Genomic DNA, 25312 nt, shown 5'->3' with positions numbered 1-25312 from the left:
ATTTTGTCTAGTGAAAAACAGGCTTAAAACAAAATGTACCCCTTTGAGGGTCTTTTAGTACAACCAAATGCTGAACAAGACTTTTTAGGTGACCAAAATGTTACAATTAACTATCATGACCTGAACACAAACTAAAATAGTCCTACCCTTGCACATGTGCAGTAGTACTCCCTGACACTTGGAAACAGACTTGGATGTGTAAAATCTGAGGAGTTCCCCTTTAAGATTAGAGCGGGAGGACAGTGGTTGACTAATGTAGGGCTGCAACTAATGCTTATTGTCATTACTGACTAATCTACCGATATTTTTCTCAATTAATCGATGAATTGTTTTGTCTACAAAATGTCTGAAAATAAATATCAGTTATTCAATTTTGAAAATATTATCAGAATAATTTTCTGTCGATCAACCAATCGATTAATTGACTAATTGTTGCAGCTCTGGACTAAATGTTGTACTGGTGGGTAACCTCAAACAGGAAGTAAAAATCTGGGCAGGGGGAAATGAGTGAGACAGCCCCTTACTCATCCCCCACCACTGAAATGTTCAAGAGCAAAGAATTCAACCCCTCACTGCTGTTAACCCAGGTATGATTGTCATGGTGTGAATAGAGTTTCTTAAAATAAAGCATTTATACTCAGCAAGCTTACTCTGGATAAATGAAGCGGACAGAAATGAATGAAAAGATGGCTTTCCAAAACTTAAATCTGCTTTATAGAAGTAGAAGATCAACCTGGTAGAGGAGGGTGCAGGTTTTTCGCTAGAGGGCAGTGTTCAGCTCAGCAGCACACTGTTGGACTCCTGCTCAGCTTCAGTAGTTCGTGCTGATCGAATTTAATCAACTGCTGCAGATAAACTGCAAACTAATACATGTCTGTTAAATTAGATATCTCTGTGATTTCAACCATCATACATTAATACTTGTTTCTGGGTTTTTTTTTTGTATTTTATATATGAAAAATTGCACTCTGACAAAATCTAGAGGTAGCACTATTATCAAGATGATCAAACTTTTGTTTACTATTGCAAAATCCACTAATATTTTAGAGACATTGTCCATTATTTAATACTTGAGTATAATGAGTTTTACAGTGTTGCATCTTCTTTGTTTCCACTCACTTTGCAAAATAGGAAAAAAAATACATCATTCCAATGTATAAAAGCCTGCTACATTGTTTAGACTTAAAATATTTCAGTTTGACAATCACACTCAGGTCATGAAAGTACAAAACTGTGCAGATTATTCAATTGTTCAATGACCGAGCAGTGAACTTAATCCCACAACACAGCAACACTACCAGGGGTTTTTGTTTTGTTTGTTGGGTAAGACGCCATTTCACAGGAAGTTTATTGAACATCGACAGAGACAAATAGATCTTAACATTTCCTCAGCTCAGTTTTGAGATCTTGATTTCATTTGAAATGGCGTGCAAATAAGGGCCGATGAAACTGTTCATGTGTCTTGATGTGAAAAAAAATGATATATTTCATCAGGGCAGCTAAATTAGAAACAGCTCAATCTTCTCGAGGAAACATTTTCTCCAGTCCATATTTGGGATTCCAAAGAAGCGCTTTTCCTTTGACTGTCTGGTCTTAAATGTCCAGTTTTGGGGTAAAAAAAGGGGAAAACTGCCATATTGTGGAGTACTGCGTGGCCTTGAGAACAGCTTTATACCCTCTTCAACCAGTCACAGCCGGAGCACCAAACTAAAGATTAATGCTTTGCACATGGATGATTGGCAGCTATTTATTTGAAAACCAATTCCAATGTGCTCTTTGGGTGCATGACTTTGAGGTCCTGAAATATTTTGGAATTCTGTCTGTGTTTAATTAGGCACTTAATATAAACACTGTCTGACACAGTGAAGTGGCTAAACAAAACCCTTATCCCACAGGGGCGAGACTTGAAGACTTGAAGTAAGAAACAGACGCAGCCACCAATAAAAACACAGAATTTAAATATTTGTTGGAATCTGATTTTGGTTTTTCACTATAGTGAAGAAAACTAAACTTTCTAATAAAATCAAATTTTACTTCATTTAATTCTCTGTTTGTGCTTTGAATGGTTCATGTGCATCGATGCAGCAGCAGATGGCACTATGCTACTACTTCATGCCAGTTTGTGTGTGAGACGGTGACTTACAAGCTGGCGGGGCTTCTGGCAGCACAGATGTTCAGATGATGATGATGATGATGATGATACCTAGAGAAGAAAACAAACGATAAAGTGAGTTTTGTATTGCTGACCTACACGGACAGATATTTGATTTTCTTTTAATCTGTATTTTAAGTCAGTAAAACTAAAATGTTGATACATTTAATTTTCTTTTTCCATTTTTGAACTTTTGATAGTTTTGGGGTAAAATGGTTTTTGCTGTAATAAACATAATAACCCTAAGATTTATGATAAAACTACTTTTACACTTAATTTACTTTTTTTTTAATTATTACTATTTTTGACCTTTGGATAGTTGGTACAATGGATGTTCCTATAATATTTTATGGATGATAATATTGTAAGAATTATGATTAAATGGCATTTTTGCCTTTGTGTCATTTTATATTCTTATTATCTTGATGATGTTTTCTTCACTTGGGTTTCCATGTATCTAAAGTATATGCTGTGGATGTGCTCAAGGTATTTGTGGTCCTCTGATTAGATAATAGAAGCAGTTTCCATGTATAAAAAACTATATGAAACTGTGGTGATGTTTGGTCATATACTTTATGAAGGTTGGACAGATGGAAACATCCTAAACTAATAAATATTCCAGCAGGAAGTCATTAAATGTGTCACAGCTTCATGACTGCAGGACATGCAGCATTTCAGTTTTTAAAATAAGATGCAACATTTAGCCTTTTTATTAACCACTTAGAAATATAAGATTAATTGACAATGTTCAGCAATTACAGTAATAATACACACATCAGTGTGTTTCCATATCTATCAATGTCTGTGATTCTTTTCTGTATGTTGGTGCCATGAAGTGGAATCAGTTAGCTTTAAGGTAAAGGCTAAACAATGGCTACTAGATATTATTCACTAAGAGAACTGTGGATGTTTTAATGTTTTTATGCTTTATTCAGTGTTTTGTTGATATTTGCAAGAATTAAGCAATCAATCATTTGTTCATATGGTTCAATATTTCTAGTTTTTTGTTTCTGCTTTTTTAAATAAATCTTAATATCAGACATTTAATTCTTGTCTCAGTCTTTTCTGGGTAAATCAAATTATTTATTTTTAACTGTTGCATGGAATTAAATGTGATATAGAAGAACAAGTATAATATCATTGGCACTGTGGAGATAAATTATATAATTTTATTATGTCATGTCAGCAGTGTAAATACATAAAATCGTCGCTTTGCTTGTGTGAGGCTCTTAAATCTAAACTCAGATGTGACACTAAAAAGCGTTGTGCGCCTATGATGCACTTCTGCACAGTGACCACTGGGGGGCAGGAGTGTGTTATACATTAAGAGAAGAAAAAGTTTTAAAACGTGTCCGGCTAAAAAAAAAGAAAAAAGAAAAGAAAATCTAATTGAATTATCTTCACAATTAATTTCAAACTAAAATTACAGCCATATTCCCGGAATATCATCTATAGTCGATGTTTTTTTAAATGTTTCAACACATAATCAAAGGATTTGGTTTGTTTATCTATGAACTCTAAAGTCTCACCAGATGAAGACTTGTGTGCTGCAGATATGAACAGACTGTTAATAGTGATTCTCAGACCTCCTGCAGCAAATATCACGACTGCTTAAATCACTGCATGAAAATTATTGTAAGAATATTTTAATCCACGGCCGGAAGAAGCTCTTTTATACACGTATGGGTTGCTGGTTCAATTCTCTGCAGGACAGTTTGCTCACCACACACCACACCGGCAGACGCTGTTCAGGACAGCCGGTGTGTGCTGTGGTCAGCAGGGGTCACCGGTCAGTCACGGTCGGTCCAGAAGAGCTCAACTCACCGTCTGGACCTCACGGCTGCAGAGTCCGACTGTTCTGCATTTTCTGTCTCCTCCTCTGAGCTGCAGAGTCCTGACGACACATGCAAATCACAGAACAAAGAGCCAAATGAAAACACACAAGTGAGAAATTAACTCCTTCCACAGATCATCACTTTCATATCAGAGTTGACTGGTTTTTATTCTCTTTTATCTTCTGAAGTAACTTCCTAAATTCTGCTTTTCTCGGGAAATATAAAACGTGTATTTGCCTCTAAGGCCACATAAAGTAGATGAGTTGTGCTTCTTTTTATTGAATGAGGCCCATATGTATGTTTTGTTGTATTTATTCCAGCGGGTTTTTTAAGATGTAGCTCATCACCACACCAGTGAACTGAGGGATTTTTCTGAGTAGGATGTTGAAGTTAAAAGGAAAACTTTGCGCTCACTTGATCTCCAACAGCTTCACTAAATCTTCGCGTTTTGCTTCAGTTCTGTCAATCAAAAGAATTATAAAATATTTTCGTTTTGGATAAATTAACGTAATTGAATGTTTATTCAGCCAAATGTGCTAAACTTGTTTACATTTTTCTGAACTCATAAACTTAAATGACAGATGGACGTGAAGTATTTATGTAAATGTGTCTGATTTGTTACATTTACTTTCTAGAGATTGTACATTAAACCTTTATTAAACTACATGTCTTAGTTTATATGACATTATAGAAATGAGCCTGTATGTTAAAAGTGAATTGTTTCCTTAACTTTAACACATCAGCTCAGCTTCAGGTTACTTCAATGTTTCAAATAAAAGCAGTAAATGTCAGGATGCTTCATACTATTAAAAATATTATATATTCATGCTCAATTTCTTTCTCTGAGAATATCAGCAATTAAAAACTTCTCCTGAAGCAAAATCATTTAGACACAATTTAATGTTTGGTGGATAAAATACGATGCAGGCCTGTTGAAATACACATTCATTTAAAACAGGCTGTGAACTGTTTCTATTAATGTTATTTATAGAAAATAACTGAATAAGATAACATATTGCTAGATTTGTTTTTTAATAGAGATTCTGTTTTAATCTTAAAAATATGAACTATAGTATGGCGGTAAACGCCCTCATGACGCTGATCACAACAATAAAATGAACAAGAAAAAGATTAATTACAGACAATAATTCTTAGTTATTTTATCTTATTTTATTCTAATTTGATTATAAACATAAGAGGCTTTGAATAAACGACAGAATATTAATTCATAAAAGATGGATTCACTCCTCCCTTCTTGTAAATAAACCATCATTTTATCAGGTTGTTTTTTTAAAAAAAAAGAAAAGCATGACTTGTATTGTTTTACATTTTGCAATCAACATAACGGAGCAGAAGTCTCTGGAGGTCAGAGAGGAGGGGGGGCGGGGGGGTTGTGATAGCTCTGTTAACAGCCGTTCAGTGTGAATGACATTTGGAGGTGTATTCCAGGTCTTTAAAAAAAAAAAAAAATCCCACCTCGGTCTCAGCAGCCGCTCGCACCCAGGGAACCTTTTTCTCACCCAGCTCGACCAAATGATCTTCATTTAACCTTTAATTAGTTTCCACACACCGCCCACCGGCGCTGTCGGGGAGCAGAAGGGAGGTGGTGTGGGGGGGAGGAGGAGGGGAGGAGGTGGAGTGGGTGGGGGGGGGGGCATCATCAACACTCTTTTATGTCCGTCTGTTTATTCAGAGGCTCAACCGCAGCTGATGAGAGTTCTCACAGACTTCAGACTGAAAAGAGCTCATTTTGCATTCCTAATCGGTAATACACTGGATCTAATTGGAGGTTTACTTATCCCAAAATATTTAACAACACAAACGAGAACTGATAATGTTGGAATGGGCCTAATATAACACAGATATGACAGGAAAGGTTTCAGAAAAAGGCCTTTTTGGGTGAATTTTGACTGCTTTATTTTTTGACTTTTTCACATTTACGCACAGCTTTGATACTTCAGAGATGAAGCGGAGGGTACAACAGTTTAGACAGAGCCTTTAAGGCCTTAAACTCTCTAATAAACTCACTTTTTCGAATTCAAAAATGCAAAAAGAAAAGTTATTTTACAGTCGCCATATGATAAATTAATAGAAAATTAATACGCCTCTCGCAATTGGGGTAATTGAGTAATTTTTCAGCCTTATGGGCACACCCTTAACTGCATTTTAATAAATCCATGTCTGAACTGAGGAGGGAGGGAAGGAGAGGGAGAGGAGGAGGAGGAGGGAGGGGGGGGGGGGGGTAAACTTTTATCGTCATGCAGCTTTTCCACAGGTTCATTTCGCCCTCCAATTGGATGATGGTGCACACGATCGGGGAGGAGCAGACAGAGCAGCCAAAAGGGAGGAAAAAATGTGAAGGGTAAAAAAAAGTTCCTTGCTGTGTAGACTCATGCTCCTCCAGCGTTACTTTTAGCCCTCTCAGTTTCCCAAATGTTCACTGCGGCAGTGTGCGCTCTCTCCGGTTCACCGTGGCGAGCTGTGGCTTAAAGTCGACTCGAAAAAGACTCGAGAAAGAAGAAGAAGAAGAAAGTGTGACAGAATCGGAGCACACGCCGAAGTTGAGTGAGAGTTTCTGGGGGGAAGAAGTTTGGGGAGGTTTTACGCATTGCGCAGGATGCAGGCGCGCTACTCCGTCTCCAGTCCCAACTCTTTGGGAGTTGTACCGTACATCAGCGGTGACCAGAGCTACTACCGGACCGGCGGTGGATACACCGGGATGCCTGCGCCCATGAGCATGTACTCCCATGCGGCCCACGACCAGTACCCGGCCAGCATGGCCCGGGCGTACGGTCCGTACACCCCTCAGCACCAGCCTAAGGACATGGTCAAACCTCCTTACAGCTACATCGCTCTCATCACCATGGCGATCCAGAATTCACCGGAGAAAAAGATCACCCTGAACGGGATTTATCAGTTTATCATGGAGAGGTTCCCCTTCTACCGGGACAACAAGCAGGGCTGGCAGAACAGCATACGGCACAATCTGTCCCTCAACGAGTGCTTTGTCAAAGTGCCCCGGGACGATAAGAAGCCCGGCAAGGGCAGCTACTGGACCCTGGACCCGGACTCCTACAACATGTTTGAGAACGGCAGCTTCTTACGGCGCCGGAGGAGGTTCAAAAAGAAGGACGTGCAGAAGGACAAGGAGGACAGGACAGGCAAAGACCCCTCTGCTCGCACCCCGGGCCGGGAGCAGGACCCGCCGGTGCAGGGCGCTCAGCCGGTGCGGATCCAGGATATAAAGACGGAGAACGGGACTTCCACGCCGCCGCAGGCCGAGTCTCCGACCCTGAGCACCGTGCCCAAAATCGAGAGCCCAGACAGCAGCAGCAGCAGCATGTCCACCGGCAGCCCGCACAGCGTGCCCTCCACCCGGTCACTCAGCATGGACGGACCCGAGCACCACCACCACGGCCAGGCCCCGGCGCAGGGCTTCAGCGTGGATAACATCATGACCTCCCTGCGGGGGTCGCCGCAGGCCGAGCTCTCCCCGCCTCTCATCGCCTCCTCTCGGACAGGTATCACCCCCTCACTGTCGCTCAACTATTCCCCCAACCAGACATCCGCGTACAGCTCGACGACCTGCAACCAGAACGTCATCTCCACGAACTCCAACGCGACGTATCACTGCAACATGCAAGCCATGAGCCTGTACGCGGGGGACAGATCATCCGGCGGCCACCTGGCGCCGTCCACCACGGTGGAGGAGGCTCTGCCCGACTATTGCATCACCACGACCACCGCGTCCCCGCTCGGGCACGGAAACCTGAGCCAGGCGGGCCAGGACTGCCACCATCCGCACCAGGGCCGGCTCGCGTCCTGGTACGGGGACCTGAGCCACCTGAGCCCGGGTTACCCGGCGCAGCAGCAGAACTTCCACTCTGTGCGGGAGATGTTTGAGTCCCAGCGGATCGGGCTGAACGGCTCCCCGGTGAACGGGAATAATAGCTGTCAGATGGCCTTCCCGTCCGGTCAGTCCATCTACCGCACCTCAGGAGCTTTTGTTTATGACTGCAGCAAGTTCTGAGAGCCCAAATGTGTCCTTTAAATTAATAACTCTAATATATACTTTCCTATATTTTTTTTATTCTTTTATTCACACCCCGAATGGACATAAGAGATTCAGAGATTTTTTTTTTTTTTTGTCGAGGCGTGTGTAACACCAAAAAACACGTAAGTTTTTTCCCTCTCACTTTGAGAATTGTTTATAAAGATGGCTCAAATATCAGCTTTTATGACTATAGACTGTAAATTATAGCCTAATATAGTAATTTATTTTTTAGGAAAAGGGAGTGGTTGGATATTGAGGACCAAACACTTTTTCCAATTTTCTTATGCTGCCTTTAATTGTCCCAGTTCTTGTATAGAAATAGAGGGGGAACTTTGTAGCCTATACTGACTTATTTCATTCATTTTGTCTTATTTGTTAAAACTATTTTTGAAGGCATTACATTGTGTTTGTTTAATAAAGTGCCGTCTATTTGATTTTAATTGGAGTGATTTATTAGCACTGGTAATTCTGACGGAAGACAGTATTTTCAAATTAAGAGGTAGTTAATGCAAAGTAACTGGAAAGAGGTCAAAGTGTAAAATATTTTATATTAATTTATACTCTAGTAAACGCTCTAAAATCTAAAAAAATAGCTTTTTAGAAAAAAACCGTAGGGAGTGTGTAGTTTTAAAGGCGTTACGTGTGCATGCAAACCTTTCAGTGAATCTATATGAATTTAATTAGCTTAAAAGAAAAATGCAAAACAAGACAGCAACAAAAAAACGAATATTTTACTAAAAGTTGTCAGGGAGTCTGCGCCTTGTTTTGCGCCGCAGAGGCCAGATTTAAACGCACAACCGGGGGGGTTAGCTTCAAAAAAAAAATCAGCCTTTGAAAGAGGGTTGAAATAGATAAATGTTTCGCTTTTAAACATCGATATACAATCTTTAGGCTAACCTGCACGTTGTATATTTTGCAGTCTTTGGGAGCGTAAACGCAGGCGGTAAATAAATACACGTGTGGCAGCAGTTCAGCAGTGCGGTTTGAACTCACTAAAGGCCTTGTCAGCAAAACAAATCAGTCATTACGAACTGCACAGGCTTCCGTCTGCTTCCAGAGACCGCTGTTAGTGAATGATGGGAGGGTTTGGATGCACAGAGCTGCAGCTGCATTTTGTTGTTCTGTGGATGTCTTTTTAAGAGTAACATTTCTTGCTGCACGACCAGAATCTAAAAAGTCTTGTTGTGCATGAGGAGGACGGTCTGTGCTCGTGGAGGATAAAACTGCAGCTTTTTTTTTTTTACGATCTGTGTCCCTACAAAGCTGAAGAATTAGTAGCAGCGCTGACCCGTTCTGACTGATTGAAATATTGCTGCTGTCAGTTGTTTATTTATTCCAGTACTTCCTTGATGACGTGGAGCACCTTGGCCTCCTAACATCAGCTCTGATCCAGCAGCCTGCAGGCGCTGAGCGAGCTGTTGAGACATTTTCACTCTCTGGCAGACAGTACAACACCTCTGGAACCGGAGTAGTGTGTGTGTGTGTGTGTGTGTGTGTGCAGGTGTGTGTGAGCTCAATAGGTGTCTTAAACGTGACTGTCAATTTAAAGGCCTGCCTGGATAAGATTTTAATGAGTCAGTGAATAAAAAAAAAATTTAAAAAAATAAGAGCACATAAACACAAAGGCTCCCCAGGGCCACCAGTCAGATGAGTCAAGTCCATTAAAGCTTTAACGTAAACAATGCTGCACCTTCCACAGGGAGGGAGGGGGGGAGGGAGGAGGGGGGGTTGAACATGTGAGGTCCAACTGCAAACTGCCGTTCAAAGCGTTTAAAAAAAAGACAAGCTCACTAATAATGATAAATATTAGATTGTTTCTTCTAAACACACGTCTTTGTGATTGATGCAGCACTCCAAAGAGAGTCAGGAAAAGAAATTCAGGCCGGCCTGCGAATCATTTTTCATCATAAGGACAAGACAGGAGGAGGTGATGGAGGTCAATGGAGAGGATGTCAACAACGCACTTTAGGAAAAAAAAAAAAAAAGACGGCGAGAAGTCTGCAGTAAAAAGCCTGTCACTACCTTATCTGAGTTACAGACACTGAGCTGTGTGTGTGTGTGTGTTTGTGTGTGTGTGTGTGTGTTTGTGTGTGTGTGTGTGTGTTTGTGTGTGTGTGTGTGTGTGCTCAGACTGCAGGCCGGAGGACTCGTGTATTGTCGTGGCAGTTTATAGAGCTGAAGTATAAAAGTGAAAAGACTCCCCAGAGGAGGAGAGCGCAGCGCACCAGAGCTCCTCTTCAGACTGGAAACGCCGCCAATCCGCTCTAGAAGCGCACCCAAAAGGCCTAATCAAGGAATTATTAGGGGGCGGGGGGGTTATTATACCACGTTCATCATAATAAGTCAATCACCAATAATTAACATCAATGTTTTAAACACACACCGCCTGCGTGGATCACACTAGCGCGTCCGTCGTGTCTTTTTTTTTTACTGCACCAGGTGTCTGCAGTTGTTCAGTCTGGTGAATTCACACTGTGATGAGTCTTTCTACAGAACCATGTCACATGAACGTTGTAGCCTCTACAGCTGCACTTTTAGAGCAGTTAAAGCAACCTGATAGCCGACAGCACATGCGTTTAATGTCTGGCAGATATAACAGAGCATCTAGAGGGAAACATATCAGGTTGAAAAGCGCCTGCAAACATCTGGGAGCTGCAGAGATTTATTCCAGAGAAGAGCAACATATTTGTATTTTAAGACGCTTCTTTTGTAGAGAGGAAAACCCTGAAAGTACGAGTAAATTTAGCGCGTTTTGCATAAAAACAACCGTAATAATAGCTTATTTTTTAAATGTTGCACCTTTAACTTTTGGTTTGGACATAATCCTCGCACGTTCTGGACTCAAATTAGGAATAAATATCAAATACATTAAATACAACCTCCCTTCTAACGTCATATAAAGCGTAATGAGATGAGTTCAACTGCGTTTTATATGTAAATATGACAAACAAACATCATAAACAGAATATTAGATTACAGTCTGAAGGCGATTAACTTTAAGTGCAGAAAATATGAGAAAAAACAACTAAATACAGACATAACTGTAAGGCTGTCACACACACACACACACACACATTGTTCAGTGAGAGGTGTGTGTGTGTGTGTGTTGAGCTCGGGCCTGTCGTGTCTCAGGAGACCAGCAGCACAACTAAATCTCTTCAAGCACGAAGCGATGATTGAGATCGAGTCTCTCTGCGTCTTTAATCCTGTAAAGATTCTCACACCAACAAGGATTTTTTCTTTCTTTTTTTTTTAACTCTCTGAGTTTCCAACCAATGAAGCACAAAGCGAGCGAAAAAACATTTGATCCAGTTTGAATATCAAAGCAATTAAAGCCGCCTTGAGAGGAGGAGAAACCCGCCATTTAGCGCCAATTTCATGTCAATTAAATAGTTTTTAGACCTGGATTATTTTTTTAAAAGTTGGATTTTTCAACAGATCAAACCTGAAATATGTCAAATTTTAATCTGGTCTAAAAATCTGCAGACTAATATAATGTTCTATTTGTGACTTCTTCTTTTTTTTTTTAGTAAGGACATTTTTATTTTTTGACATTTTTATGTCTATTCGTGTGAGAGACGATGTCAAAAACGTCTTAAAAAGGTTAAATAACTTCCTTAATGTCCCAATTTTAAGACAAACATTTCCCGCCTCCAGCGCTCTGTGATAATAATAAATTAATTTCCTTTATTTTTAATTAGTATATTTAGTGATTGAGGCCTTTTGTTTGAAGAGGGAGTCTTGTTCTCAGTAAATACGTGTTATTGTTGCAACACTAGTTTAGCTTTCATGTCTTTTAATGATGATAAAATGATATTTGACAGTAAACAGTTGTGCAGAACAGACTCAGCTGAAGCAACATCAGTGAAGAAAAGCTTTGTTCTCATCTCTCGTCTCCTCCTGCTGCAGCTTTAATGTCAGATTTTCCACTAAAATACTCACTCTTCATTAGTTTTGACAGAAAAAAACAACACTAATATTCTTATTTTATAGGGACTTTGTGGAATCTGGGACCACCTCATGGGTTTAAATTGACCGTCAGAGCCGTTTAATCTCCTTAAAAAGTGTTTATTTAGCTGCATGAAACGTTTGAATTTCTCTATATTTGTGGTCCAAATCTTGATCCGCGTCCCCCCTTTTTTTTCTTTCTGTGTGTGTGTGTGTGTGTGTGCCAGCCAGTAAAACCAGATCACAAGACTGGTCTAGCTAATTGTTGATGAGGGTTGTACGGCGGGTGCACCTGTGTGAGGCTTCAGGCCCCTCGGCTCAGTGTGTGTGTGTGTGTGTGTGTGTGTGTGTGTGTGTGTGTGTGTGTGTGTGTGTGTGTGTGTGTGTTTTCTGCTCTCAGCGCGGCTTCAGGGGCCCCAAAACAACCTCAGAGAGCCACACATCTGGTTCCAATCTGGAGTCGCGCACAGACGCAGCGCTGTCCAGGACGATCACAGAGAGACTTTTTAAATGTCCTGAAGGTGTTGTCCTCAAAAAAAAAAAAAAACCCCAAAAAAACAAAACACACAAGACACAGGCGATCTCCACCCCTCCTCAGACCGCTCACTGAGACCTTCAGGGCTGCGGACAAGTTGAATGTCAGAGCTGAAAACAAAGAAGTAATACGTGGATTCAAGTAACTGGTGCGTTTATTCAAGTACACGTTTGAGCTACTGGGACTTTAATTGATTGTTTATATTTCAAGATGCTTTATACTTCAATTCCAACACATTTCAGGCGGAAATTTAACTGCAGTTAAGTTACTTTACGTATGAAAACGTTATACAGGCTGTAGAATAACCTATCTGATGAGCTCATACTGTAAATATGATGTATTACTTTAGATTAAACTAACCAACAATACATATGAGGAAGTTAAGTTTGCTTCTAATCGACCAGCTAACATGAGATTAAATTAAAATACTGCTTTAATCTTAATATATCTGTATATATTTAATCATATAACGCTTAAAAAAGCAATTCTGCTGCATATAATTATAATTTGCTGACAGGCAGGTCTATATACTTTTACTTTGGTAACATTTTGAATGCAGGACTTTTACTTCTAGTGGAGTATTTCTACTAAAGTATCTGAATACTTCTTCCAGCGTTACTAAAACACGTGAGAACACAAATAAATCCACTTTTTTTCTCTATGAGGTTTCACAGAGTCCAAGAAACGTTTTTAAACATAACGAATAATATAAAGCATAAAGGCTTCACGTGCCTTGTTTACATTTAATAATCAAAGAGAAGAAGAAAAAAGAGAGCTTGTCAGACAGATTAATAAACCTACTTAAAAAATGGCACCTTTAACAAGCACTGAAATCAAAACCACGGAATTATTTTTCTAAAATGAAGCGAGAAAAAAATCTGCTGCCATGCAAACCGCATGTTTGAAGAGATTTTTTTTTTTTTTTGACTCCTGACAGCTGCTCCGAGACTTTTATTCTTGAATTAAGTGTAAATACACAGCAGACAAAACGGAGGAAATAATAAAAAAAAATATGGATTTCTGCTCATAAACTATAAAGACCATGATGAGGATCATCAGAGCCGGTCCGGATCCAGGTCTATCTGTGTGTGTGTCTCTGCGTCCTCAGATATGTGGAGCCGCTCTGGACAGACAAAGGCGTTTGAGACTCTGGGACTTCGGGCACCGGGAAAAAACTTCCTGGTGAATAAAAAGAGCGCAGTGTGCTCGCAAATTTACAAAAAAAAACCCTGGAAAGCCGAAGCGAGCTGAGAGGAGGGAAAACAGGAGCTGAGAGCCAGCCGACCTCTACACAACCTGGGCACCCACACACACACACACACACACACACACACACACACACACACACACACACACACACACACACACACACACACACACACACACACACACACACACACACACACACTCCTAACATACCTTTACCTTTAGACATACCTTCAGCTCAACACAGAGGAGGGTTTTGCTGCCTTCATTTCTTTCATTTGTCGTCCTGAAAAGAAAGAAGAAAAAAAAAAATACACAAACACACAAAAAGACACAAACATCCATCAGCTAGAAACCATCTTCATATTTCTATCAGTCATCCCTTTTTATGTGTAATCAAAGCACAAAACACATTAAGACAACATGTAAAAAGTTCAGCATTTATTGTACCAAATTTGTTGATTTAAATGTCAGCTCATCATTAATAAACTCATTGATTCCCATTTTCCAGTAAAAGATACAATCTTCATTGTAATATTTATGTATATATTTATATTCTGCCTTCTTTCAGACTCTAAAAGGAATGAACTCTGACATCTAAAATCACAATCAAAAAGAATCAAACGAAATATATAAATAAACCCCAGCAAGTCTATATAAATTATGGCATGATCAGTGTTGAGATATATATAAAAAAAAGGCATCTTTGCTATATGTGATAATAAAACAAAAAAATTAAAAATGACATGATACCAGGAGTAGACACAAGACACAAAGGCGATGAACGGTGGAGTCTAAAACTCCTTCAACAAAGAAAAGGACTTCATTTTTTTTTTTTTTTTTTGGAAAAACCATGAAGGTAAAAAAAAAAAATACAACATGTTCCTTTCACTGTTGGTCTCAGTGGCAGAACACTGGAGTGCTGAAATGTTTCCGTGCTGGATGGATGGATGGGTTCGGCCTCAGGCGTTTGGGTTTTTCTTCATTAGTTCGATGTCTGCGTCCACCATCTCCTTTACCAGCTCCTGCAGGGAGGTGGGGGAGGAAGGAGGGGGGGGGGACAACCAGTCAGCCGGGTCAACACTTGAGCTTTACACAGTGAATTAAAGGTGAACGATTCACTCTTCATTCTTCCCAGAGCAGCGCCACAGACGGATAGATTCATGCTTTGTTTCTGTGTTTACAGTGTGGTTTATTATAGGCCTGTTATTAATGAAGATACTGATCCCTCTTCATGCACAGAGAGAATATAAACATAATAAACACGTTGATAGTTCAGTATCAATAAAGCATCAAGATGATAATTTCTTAAAAAAAAAAGATCATTTCTTGAGTTTGAGCAGCATCGTATGGTGAGGATTCACACTCAGTATCCAAACTGGATACTTTCTCCTGCATCATGAAATGCCACAACTGGTCGTATTTGGAGTTTGTTTACTTTTATTTGAGCAGATGGTTATCGATTTATTCAAGTATTTTATTTACACAAGGTTCCTGCTCATTTATTCCTACTTTTTTTTTTAATGAAATATAAAGCGTTTTGTATAAAACTTGATAATATTTATTGAAAAAACAAACTGTTTAGTGGTATTAGTGATGAATCTCTAGTATCATATTGACTGATGTTCAATATTAAAGCTTCTGAGCAAACTGTAATTAGGAAATAAGAGTTTTTTGTTGTAAAATTGTGAAGAGTTGCAAAATAGAAAATATTATTTTATTATTATCATGGAGTTTTGTTTATAATCTCTTATTTAATATAAGAAGCAATTTCATAATCAACAAATCCTCAAATAATATCGGTTGATATGAGGTTAATATAAAATATGAATACACTCATAGCTACACTCACTGACTGTAAGTAGTGTCACATCATTCATCTTCATATCTCACCCATAGAGCCATGTCACTGCTCCTCCACGCTGAGTCGCTTTGTTTTGTTTTTATCTTCACACATCCTCCTTTCTACGTCTAAATAATATTCCATCAAATATCATCTTCTATTTTTTTTTTCCAGTGTGGAAAAACCGTCTCTGTTATTAGATTTTAACTACGTTTCCTCGTCTCACCAGGTGTGTTTTTAAAACCGACGCACCTCAAAAGTCACCTTCGGCTTCCAACCCAGCTTCTGATACGCTTTGGTGCTGTCGCCCTGCAGGTAGTCCTGTTAAAAAAGAAAGAAAGAAAAAGAAAGAAAGAAAGGAAAGAAAGAGAGCAGGGAGAGAGAGAGAGAAAGGGAGACGGGGGGGAGAGAGAGAGAGGGAAGAAAGAAAAACAAATTATTCGTCATGTCTAATGGTCATGAGGAGGAGAATCCAGCAGCTTGGAGAGGTGTCGGTGTCCTGATATATTTATATATATATATATATATAAACTTGACGTCTTCGCCAAGGGATGAAGGGCGATGATTCCTCTCTCTCTCTCCCTCTCTCTCACACACACACAAACACACACACACACACACACACACACTATCTCCTCTCTTGGGGAAAAAAGGGAGGTCACAGAGTCTCGCTGGCCATCAATCCCCCCGCTCGGCTCCCCACCACCGATCTGTCCAGACAGCCCCCGTCGGTGCCAGAGCATGATGAATTGTGGGACTCTGGTGGTGTAACCCCCAGCTCAGGACCCCCCACTCACCCTCCTCCCCCCCAAACCCCCTTACTCATTTCCCCCCCCCCTGTTGTGTTTTGCACCGGGTTCAAGACCCAGTGAGACCCTGCTTGAGACCACCAAAGATTCAGTTTGGAAAAAAAAAAAAAAAAAAGCCCTTTCCCCCGTACGTCTATTTTCTAAAGTTTCCCTTCTTTCTCTCTGTGGTTCTCGCCTTCTCAGACTTCTCTTTTCCATCTCTTTATTTTTTCATCTCTCAGGCATCAGTTGTTCGAAGTTTGTGTCAGAAACACACATGTCGGCCTCGAGAGGTCTAATAATACAATCTGCTGAAACCTGATCCTGCACAATCTCCTTTTTTCAATTTACTGATTCTGTATGTTCCTTAATCCTGAAGATAATCCCAAAATTTACGACTAATCCGAGGAAATCCTTCGCAGAGCGGACGACAAAGAATTCCATTTTTTAAGAAATTTTTTTATCTTTAACACGATCATGACTTTGGTATGTGCTCGTCTTCCTCGCTCGCTTTGTCTCCAAATGATATAAACTACATGGCCATAAGTATGTGGACACCAGAACAGGACATCGGATTTCAACACGGGATCTGATGAACATACTGGACAAAATCTGCCGGTGCACGTTGCAGGTAATTTGTGCTGTTTGTGCAAATATATAACCTAATGATACGTGATAATCTAGAGGAGCGAGCGGTCAGTCCCGGACACTTTAAAGAGGAAACATGTTTGCGTCAGTTTATGTAAAAATCATAAAGGCAAAAACATCAAGGGGAAAGAAAACGGTTAAAGTGATTGATAAACTTTCATTTCAAACGGTTTTATTATTTTTACGGCGTTCTCCGCATTACCACCAGTAACCACAGGTGCTGCCAAATCCACTAGATCTGAGGTTTTAAGGATTATAACTTTGATTTGTTGCTGCGACAGCCTCCGCTCTTCTAGGGAAGACTTCCCACCAGATTTTGGAGCTCGCACGGCTGCGGGGATTTACTCCCATTCAGCCACGGCAGCGTCAGTGAACACTGATGTTGGGTGATAAAGTCTGGCTCACAGTTGAAGTTCCAGTTTATCCCAAAGGTGTTGGACAGGGGTTAAGGTCAGGCCAGTCAAGTTATTCCACACCAAACTGGGGAAACTATTTCTTTACGGAGTTGACTTTTGTGCGTGGGGACAAAACAGGAAAGGGCCAAACTTGAGCTTTTGCCACAAAGCACTCTATCATCACAAACAGGCTTCTGTGCTGTATTAAAATTTCCATTATTTAAAACTAAGAAGTCTCGGCCAAATGTGGGCAAACAGCCATAGATAAAAAAGTACACAGGGGGCCAACACTGTTAAAAAAGAGAGCAGTGTTGTTTATCTGACGCTGAACCTCTTGAAAATGTCTTTTCTGGGTGATCTTATTACAGAGGAACGCTCACAGCAGCGCTGGCATAGTTCAGCCTTTTAGAGAGCAGGGACCCACATCTCAGAGAGGCTCCACGGCGCTTAAACACACTCTTGTGATTACACACAAAAGGCAGAAACACTGAACACACACATCGTGAACAAGTACAGGCTGATTCTCTCCTCTGACACTGTTCAGTTTGATATTATTGGGCCCTGAGTTGAAAACCCGGTTCAGTTCCGGGTGAACAGTCTTTTTTATTTTTAACCTCACATGGTTTACATGCAGTCCAGCAGATGAAAGCTACAGCCCATTTTCTCCGTCTGTAGCAGAAGGACAAACAGCTCTTTCTCATGTGAGCGGCTCTGTACATTACTCACATCCATTTTTGGCTCTGAAGCCATAACTGGAAACATTTTCAGACTAATTACCTACAGCAATGAGACATAATTTATCATGGGGCTGAATGTAATTATTATAGGGTGACTTACTCCACAATTACATTAAATAATCCACTTGCTTCATAATTATATTGATTAGGGTTGGTAATGGAGAACATTTCGGAGCTGGCATAAAAGAAACATCAACCAGTCTCGTCACGAACTCACAGCCTGGTTCTACGTTGAGACTCTTCAGTAGCAACTAATGCTAGTTTAAGATTTCTGTGATGTTGTTAAAGTCACATAATGTATCTTATTGATTGGTTGCTAAATGCTAAAAGGGTTTTTTCAAAAACCAACTTTGAACTAGTGGTTGTTCACCAAGCTCAGTACCCTGGATTATCTGACACTTCTTGCTTTTCCAACCCAAAGAAATGAGCTTAAAGGTTTTTCAAGCTTGTCTCAAAACAATAGTCAGGTGACCATATGAACACTGAAACAGTTTTTGCTCCTCCAGTTCATACTGGCCATTAAAAGATCATATTCTAATCACTGTAGGTGGGCAGACAACAGTGAAGAGTATGAAACCTGTGATCAGGATAGTGATTCTTATACAGTCTCTCATTGGGGTAACTTCTCATCAATGACATAATAGTGAAATTAAAATACTCCCATTTTTCTGGGGACCCCCTAGAAGTCCCTAAAGGACCCCTGGAGGTCCCTGGACCCCACTTTGAGAACCACTGTTCTAATGGAAGTGATGGAGGAAAACATCCACAGTCCTCGTTTTGTGCAAAAATGTAGCTTATCTGAAGATAAAGTGAGGCTTCAGACGTCCACATTAGTCAAATCAAATGGATATTTCTTCCAAAGTTACAGTTTTTTAGTACAAAACTCTCTCTTTGTGTTCCCTTGTTGAGCTGTAGTAGAAGGATAGTAACAGAAAGAGCTAAATCTGTACTAAAAAAGGCTTTACCTTTGGAAGATACCCACTGTATTTGATTAAGTTGGCTTACTGAAGCCTCGTATTAGCTTTATATAAACATTTGAATACATTTTTGCACAGAAGGAAGACTGTGGATTTTGTGGATCACTTATATTGGAGCGCATTAGGAAAGAATCTTTTAATGGCCAGTATGAACAAGAGGAATGATTACAGCAAGCAGAACCTGTTTCAATAAGAGTTGAAACGATAAGTCGATTAGTCGATCGGCAACTGTTTTGATAATCGAGTAATCATTTTAGTCTTTTTTAAAAAAAAAAAAAAAAAGTCTGCTGGTTGCAGCTCATCACATGTGAGGATTTGAAGCTTTTATGTGACATACATGATAGAAAACTGAATATCTTTGGGTTTTGGATTATTGATCCAACAAAATAAGACATTTGAAGACATCAGCTTGGGCTCTAAGACATCAGAAAAGGCTTTTTCATTACTTTTGGACAATGATTACTTGATTAATTGAGAAAATAATGAACAGATTAATTGATAATGAAAACACTTGTTAGCTGAAGCCCTAGTTTCAATGTTGTGACCATTACTTTTATGCAGACTTGAAAGCTTGTGAACCTACCCTTTAATATATGACTTGTAAGTAGCTACAATGAGAAACTTCAGTCAAGGTGCCGTCTGTCTTTCATTCATTTCAACTGAAACCAGTCTGACTAATAAATTCAAGAATGTGTTTCCTGTTTTTGGGGTGAAATCAGTTTTCAGATTTTGTTGCCTAAAAACTAAAAGTTCACTATTACGCAAACTTTACCAGAGAATTTGTACATTGTTGTCTTGATACAGTACAAACACTAACTCCTTGATACAGTAAATACAGTTTACGGTCTACAATCACGGTGGTCAATTGTTATTATCTTATCATTTATTCATTATCTATGTCTGACCGATGACGTCACATCTAGTCAGTTTCATTTGACTAAAGGCCTAAGGCTTTAACAACACAATACTAAAAAATCCCCACTTCAATAAAACTTGTAGCAAAAGCAGACACAGGAAATTATTTCTGATTATTAATGTAACAAAGTTTCACCACACGAAAGATAAACATTCCATGTTTTTGTGACTCCATCACTGGTAAGTCTCTGGCTAATAAATCTTTCTGCTGAAAAGCTATGAATCATTGAGACCTGGACACAAACTGAGCCTCAGTACCTCTTAAGTAACTTCAGACAGATTCTTAGTCATGTTTACTTATTCTTCAGATATCTTTTGATCTAAACTGCAGCTTAGTTCAAACTATAATTGATTGTTTTATTATTATTTTTTAAGTTCTTGTAAGGCTGCTTGTGTTAAAGACAAAGCCTCTTTATATTATCTGTATTGAAACTCTGGTACCAATATTGAAATTTCAAATGATACCCAACGCTGACAGGAAGTAGGAAGAGTTGTACCTTGTATTATCATCATCATCTTGGTCATCATCATCATCGTCACGCCTCGGGTCTCTCTGAAATCTCAATCTGAGCTTGGCAGGAGAACATCTGTTGAAATCAAGACTCTTGTCTGCTAAGTCTGCCGTCTTAACACACAACCACACCGTTCAGCATCCAGGAAGTTAATCCAGCGCCTGGTCTTTCTCAACCTGGATTTCTGCAGGTGACAGACAATCTCACCCTCGCAGATCCGTCTGGAAAAGTGCCGCTCAGTGGAATAAAAACTGCTTTCCAAACTGCTAACAAGAGCGTTCTGCGGCCAAGCGAACTCACCCTAAACAGAGCATGTAGCGAATAATTCAACATGAACTACTAACAGATGGGGGCACAATATAATCTTCATATGGATCCGATTTGGAACCGAACCCAACATTTTGGTACATCCTGTTTAAAGCAGTGCTCTGCCCATGTCTGAAAATATGCAGCAGTGATAATAACAACTGCTTGAAGAAAGCTGAAAATTAGCCGTGACAAAATGTGTCCCTTCGTTCTCTGAGCATTAGACCCTACACTACACCCATTCACCCTCTGAGACCGTGTGTTACAGCCCCTGTGATTGAGCATCAAGGCCTCTGAGGGCTGTTGTGTATCGTGAGTAGAAACTTTATGAGGGAGAACTTTGTCATGTGGAATAAAATGCAAAAGCGAATGGATTTAATACGTCACCCGAAGCAGGAAAAAAAAAAATCAGAACCAGAGTTTGATTTTTTATGTCTCTAAAACTTTTATAGAAGGCTGAGTGACACAAATAAAGCGACATCACACCAATTTTTCCTCAGTGTTCATTGAGAGTTTACCACCAATAAAAAGTATAAAGATCAATGTTAGACGTCTGTTTTATGTGTTGGGATCAGCGTATCCCTTGACTACTTCTTCTTCTGTTTGTCCCGTATGACGCTCCAGTATGTGCTAAAGGGTATCAAATGACTTGATGACAGTTTCTCAGACTTAAAGAAATGCTCTCAAGGACTTGCAGTTGACCTCTCCTGATAAGTTGTTATGGATACAGTCTTTCTGACTTCCAAATGAACCAGAATTTTTAAAATCTGTTGCTGATTGTTTGTACTGATGATTCAACTAGAGAGACTTTCGTGCCAAATTCAAGCCATCCAAACTTTACTGGGGCCATTGGCTTGGCTCTGAGTTAAGTGTTTTCTCATAAGCTTCTTTCTTTGGTCTTAGGAACATGATGTAGCTTCTCAGATTGACCGGTTCAGTTTAGTATACTTTGTTTCACCAGTAATGATACTAAGCGGATTATCCTTGTGAAATCAATCAAACAGAACTGAAGTGGTCAATGTTAAAAGCTACTTGTTCCTGGAGTTTTCTGGCTTGTTTTCTGTAGAAATGGAAAACTTTATCATTTCAAACAAAGACAAAACAAAGATTCATTTGTTTGTTCAAAAAAAAAAAAGCTAGTGGAACAGAGGCTGTTCTCTGTGAGGCTGTAATTGACATATTCTTGACTATACAATCTCACACAGCGAGGTGAAGAGTGCTAAAACTCACAACATATCAACTTTAAGATGTTCTCGCCAACTATGCGGCCTATCATTCCAAATCTCACAGTTCCTGTCTCCTTCTTTTTTTTTTTTTTTTCCCTGACACTCTCCACTCTAATAAAGACAAGAAGCCATAAAAATAATCCTTAAAAATGTAAAAGTGAGAGACAAATAGAGTGTGATCATGCTCCATAAAGCACACAGGCAGTAAAAGGCACTCAGAGAAGGCATTTAACGCAAAGGAATTCTGGTATCACTGCGAGGCCTTTCAATAAATCACACGGCACACTGAGGTTGACCCCTAAACACACGAGGGCACGCACACAACACAACACGCAGCTGCAAACAAACACCTACAGTAAAAAACACTGGAGGGATCAGTAGACAAAAAAATATGTTAAATGTCCCTAAATTGCATTTATTTTTCTTCCTACTGGAAACCCACCCACTTACGGGAGACAGATCAAACGTTCTCGAGAAAACAACACTCCTCTCTCTCTCTCTGTCTCTCTCTTACTCTGAGGGTTGCATGCTGGGAGACTATGATGTGGTTTTGGGAGTCCAGTAGCGTCTCTGGTATTGGTACAGTAGTGGACATGAGGCTGTGAATACAGAGACTTCAAAGAAAATCAGATAAAGCGGCCCGAGAACGCTGTGAGAGTCTGGAGCCCACGGTCTCAGTGTCCCCGGCAGACCCAGATGTTCCGACCAGACCCCAGATGTTCTGACCTTTGACCATGCTGGGGGTTTTAATGGAAGAACTCAACCCTGATCTGCAGCTTCTTTTTATACTCTGGATGACTTTTTTTTTTATGACAGCAACAGGGACGAAGAGGGAAAAGCAGTTTACCCTCGAGCCCTGATGCTGCTGCTGCTGCTGTCTGTCTGCAGGAACATGGAGGCTGCTGTGTTCACTATGAGCCCAGGTGTGTGAGGCAGGTATGTGTGTGTGTGTGCAGGTGGGGACCAAGCACAGAGAAAGAGAGGGAGAGAGAGAGAGAGAGAGAGCTCCATCATTTCTGGCTGTTCAGACCCAGAGTCACAAATCTGTCACTGGTCAATTTCTAACACACCTCCGCCAGCATCGCCTCAACTTATCACTTCCTTTAAAAGCACAAAAGGCCCCCAGTTTGAGCCGGAGGGAAGAGGGGAGGGATGAAATAAGAGACTTATGTGGTAATATGCATAACATTACAGCACACTGCGAGCCTTGTACGACGTGCTTTGGCAATATTCTACTTAACAACGCTCCGGCCAAAAAAGAAAATTTGAATATTACTGAATGTATTTGTACAATCAGAGCGGATAAACACAACGTTAGCAACTGTGTTTCTCAACCTTAAAGGGAAACTTTTTCAGTCTTTTTGTGTCTAAGTGACTGATGGGGACAACAATTTTTGAAATTGGTTTGGTAATGAGCGAGAGAGCTTCAGCCAGCAGCCGTGACACAGGCTGCAATGTAATCCTTTGGGGCAATAGTGACCCTTCAATGTTCTAAAAGTGCTTGTTTTTGCCACTGAAAGGCTCAGATTGTTATTATAAGTGTCTGATAGCATTATGAAAAGGATCATACAGAGAAATAAACCTTCTCCTTTCATTCGAACATCTCGCTCAAGGAGAATTCTCGTTCTGAAATCAGCTAAATATTCAGCCGTGACTTTGAAAATCCTTTAGATAAAAACTAACCTACGCTTTTCTGTGCTCCCCAAACACAACGAAATCTTATCGGCGCTCCTCTCTCCAACTCTGTCATGGCTGAATCGCCCCTAAGGATTAAACTGCAGTCTGTTTTGTGGCTGCAGTCTGCTGCAGACTGCTCTCGCTCAATACTGGACCGTTTTCAAAAATGTTCGTCCCCATTGGTCACTTAGACCCGAAAATGATGGGAAAACAGGGTCCAGGTTGAACAAAATACCGGTTTCCCTTTAAAATAGCATTAATGTTTGAAAAAATCATTTCTACTGTATCAGCTTGTTGCAGCTCTTCATTGATTCTACACAGATGTTAAACACTGAAACTCAAAACTCCTTGTTTTTTGCGGTCGCGCCGTTTCATGACAGAAATATTCGGAATGTTTTGTGCCTTATTATTATTATTATTATTGCCCTCAAATTTAGCCTGACATAATTAGTATGTTTTAAAAGTTTGGAATCTGCACCAGAATTTAAAATAAAGTTTGGTGAGTTTGTGCTGGTGGTTCAGTGGAGATGAAGAGGTTTGTGTTTCTTGCGTCAGTGATTTTGAAATAAATTTATAGAAATTGTGAGTCTCTGGGTCTCTAGATATCCAAGACAGTTATTAGCCGCTCCCAGCCAGAGGTCAAAGGTCAAGCCCGGTGTGTATGTGTCTTTCTGTTTGTGTCTGTGTGTGTATGACAGAGAGAGAGAGAGAGAGAGAGAGAGAGAGAGAGAGGGAAGGAGAGCGAGAGTTGGAGCTATGTGAGTTATAGCTCAGGTTTCCTTCCCTGACTCCCCATGCAGCTTGGCCTGCGCACAATGTGTTAAGTGACCTCTAAAGGGTGGCCCTGTCACCCTGATGAGTATGTACACTACGCACTACTTTACACACCACACACACACACACACACACACACACACACACGGCAGCCTTGAATCTTAAGAGGAGTAAATATCTTGATTTTGCGAAAAGGACAAACGCAGAAAAAAAAACAAACAACAGGAAACAATTAGTGGAAAAGCAGGAAAGTGTGAATCTCTGCAGGAAAAACAGTAAAAGTCACTTGTGATAATTAAAAGTCAAAACATCACAAACTGTCATTTTCAATTCATCTCCTCTCTCTCTCTCTTCCGTCACCCCCCTCTCTCTCTCTCTCTCTCTCTCTCTCCTCCTCCTGCTCTGGCTCTGCTGTGTTGATTGCTCTCCATCAGTGCTCATTAAAATTCCTGGGGGAGCCGCGTGATAAATATTTACGCGGCTGAGGACACACTCCACACACACTCCAAACACACTTGAGCGGCTGGATCTGACTGCCGATAGTGTTAAGTGCCCAGAGGGCTTTGGCAGCACTTTCGAGAAAGATCCGCAGCCCCAACGCCGTGCGGGTTTGTATACGTGAGGCGTTTACTGTCAAGATAACGGCGGCGATTTACGGCTATTAATTGAGGTTCAATTTGTGTTTCTGTGTGTGTGTCCATGTCCGAGGATAATCTTTTAATGTGTGAAGTTTATGGAAATGAAGAGGAAAATATCGCACATTCGCACATCTGGATATAAACGC

At 40.3% G+C, this 25312-nt stretch overlaps 2 protein-coding genes across 2 annotated transcripts in view; one reads left to right on the top strand and one right to left on the bottom strand.

Moving 5' to 3' along the window:
- Positions 1–6272: 6272 nt before the first annotated feature.
- On the top strand, positions 6273–14608 carry foxc1b (forkhead box C1b). The gene has a single exon (XM_067596204.1). The coding sequence runs from the start codon at positions 6605–6607 to the stop codon at positions 8015–8017; it is 1413 nt and encodes a 470-aa protein (XP_067452305.1). The 5' UTR covers positions 6273–6604; the 3' UTR covers positions 8018–14608.
- The window catches only part of gmds (GDP-mannose 4,6-dehydratase), a 198313-nt gene continuing 187157 nt past the window's right edge, over positions 14157–25312 (bottom strand). The window contains exons 10-11 of the mRNA XM_067596208.1: positions 15826–15894; positions 14157–14755 (exon numbers count right to left, since the gene is read on the bottom strand). Of these exons, the coding sequence (XP_067452309.1) occupies positions 14693–14755; positions 15826–15894 (132 nt within the window). The 3' untranslated portion in view covers positions 14157–14692. The remainder of the gene's footprint in view (positions 14756–15825; positions 15895–25312) is intronic.

This window comes from Thunnus thynnus, chromosome 8, assembly GCF_963924715.1.
Source record: "Thunnus thynnus chromosome 8, fThuThy2.1, whole genome shotgun sequence".
Classification (NCBI taxonomy): domain Eukaryota; kingdom Metazoa; phylum Chordata; class Actinopteri; order Scombriformes; family Scombridae; genus Thunnus; species Thunnus thynnus.
This window is presented reverse-complemented; position numbering and strand designations above follow the sequence as displayed.

What these genes read in the sequence shown, in the direction of transcription:
- foxc1b (XM_067596204.1), top strand. Translation starts at nt 6,605, where the DNA reads ATGCAGGCGCGCTACTCCGTCTCCAGTCCCAACTCTTTGGGAGTTGTA.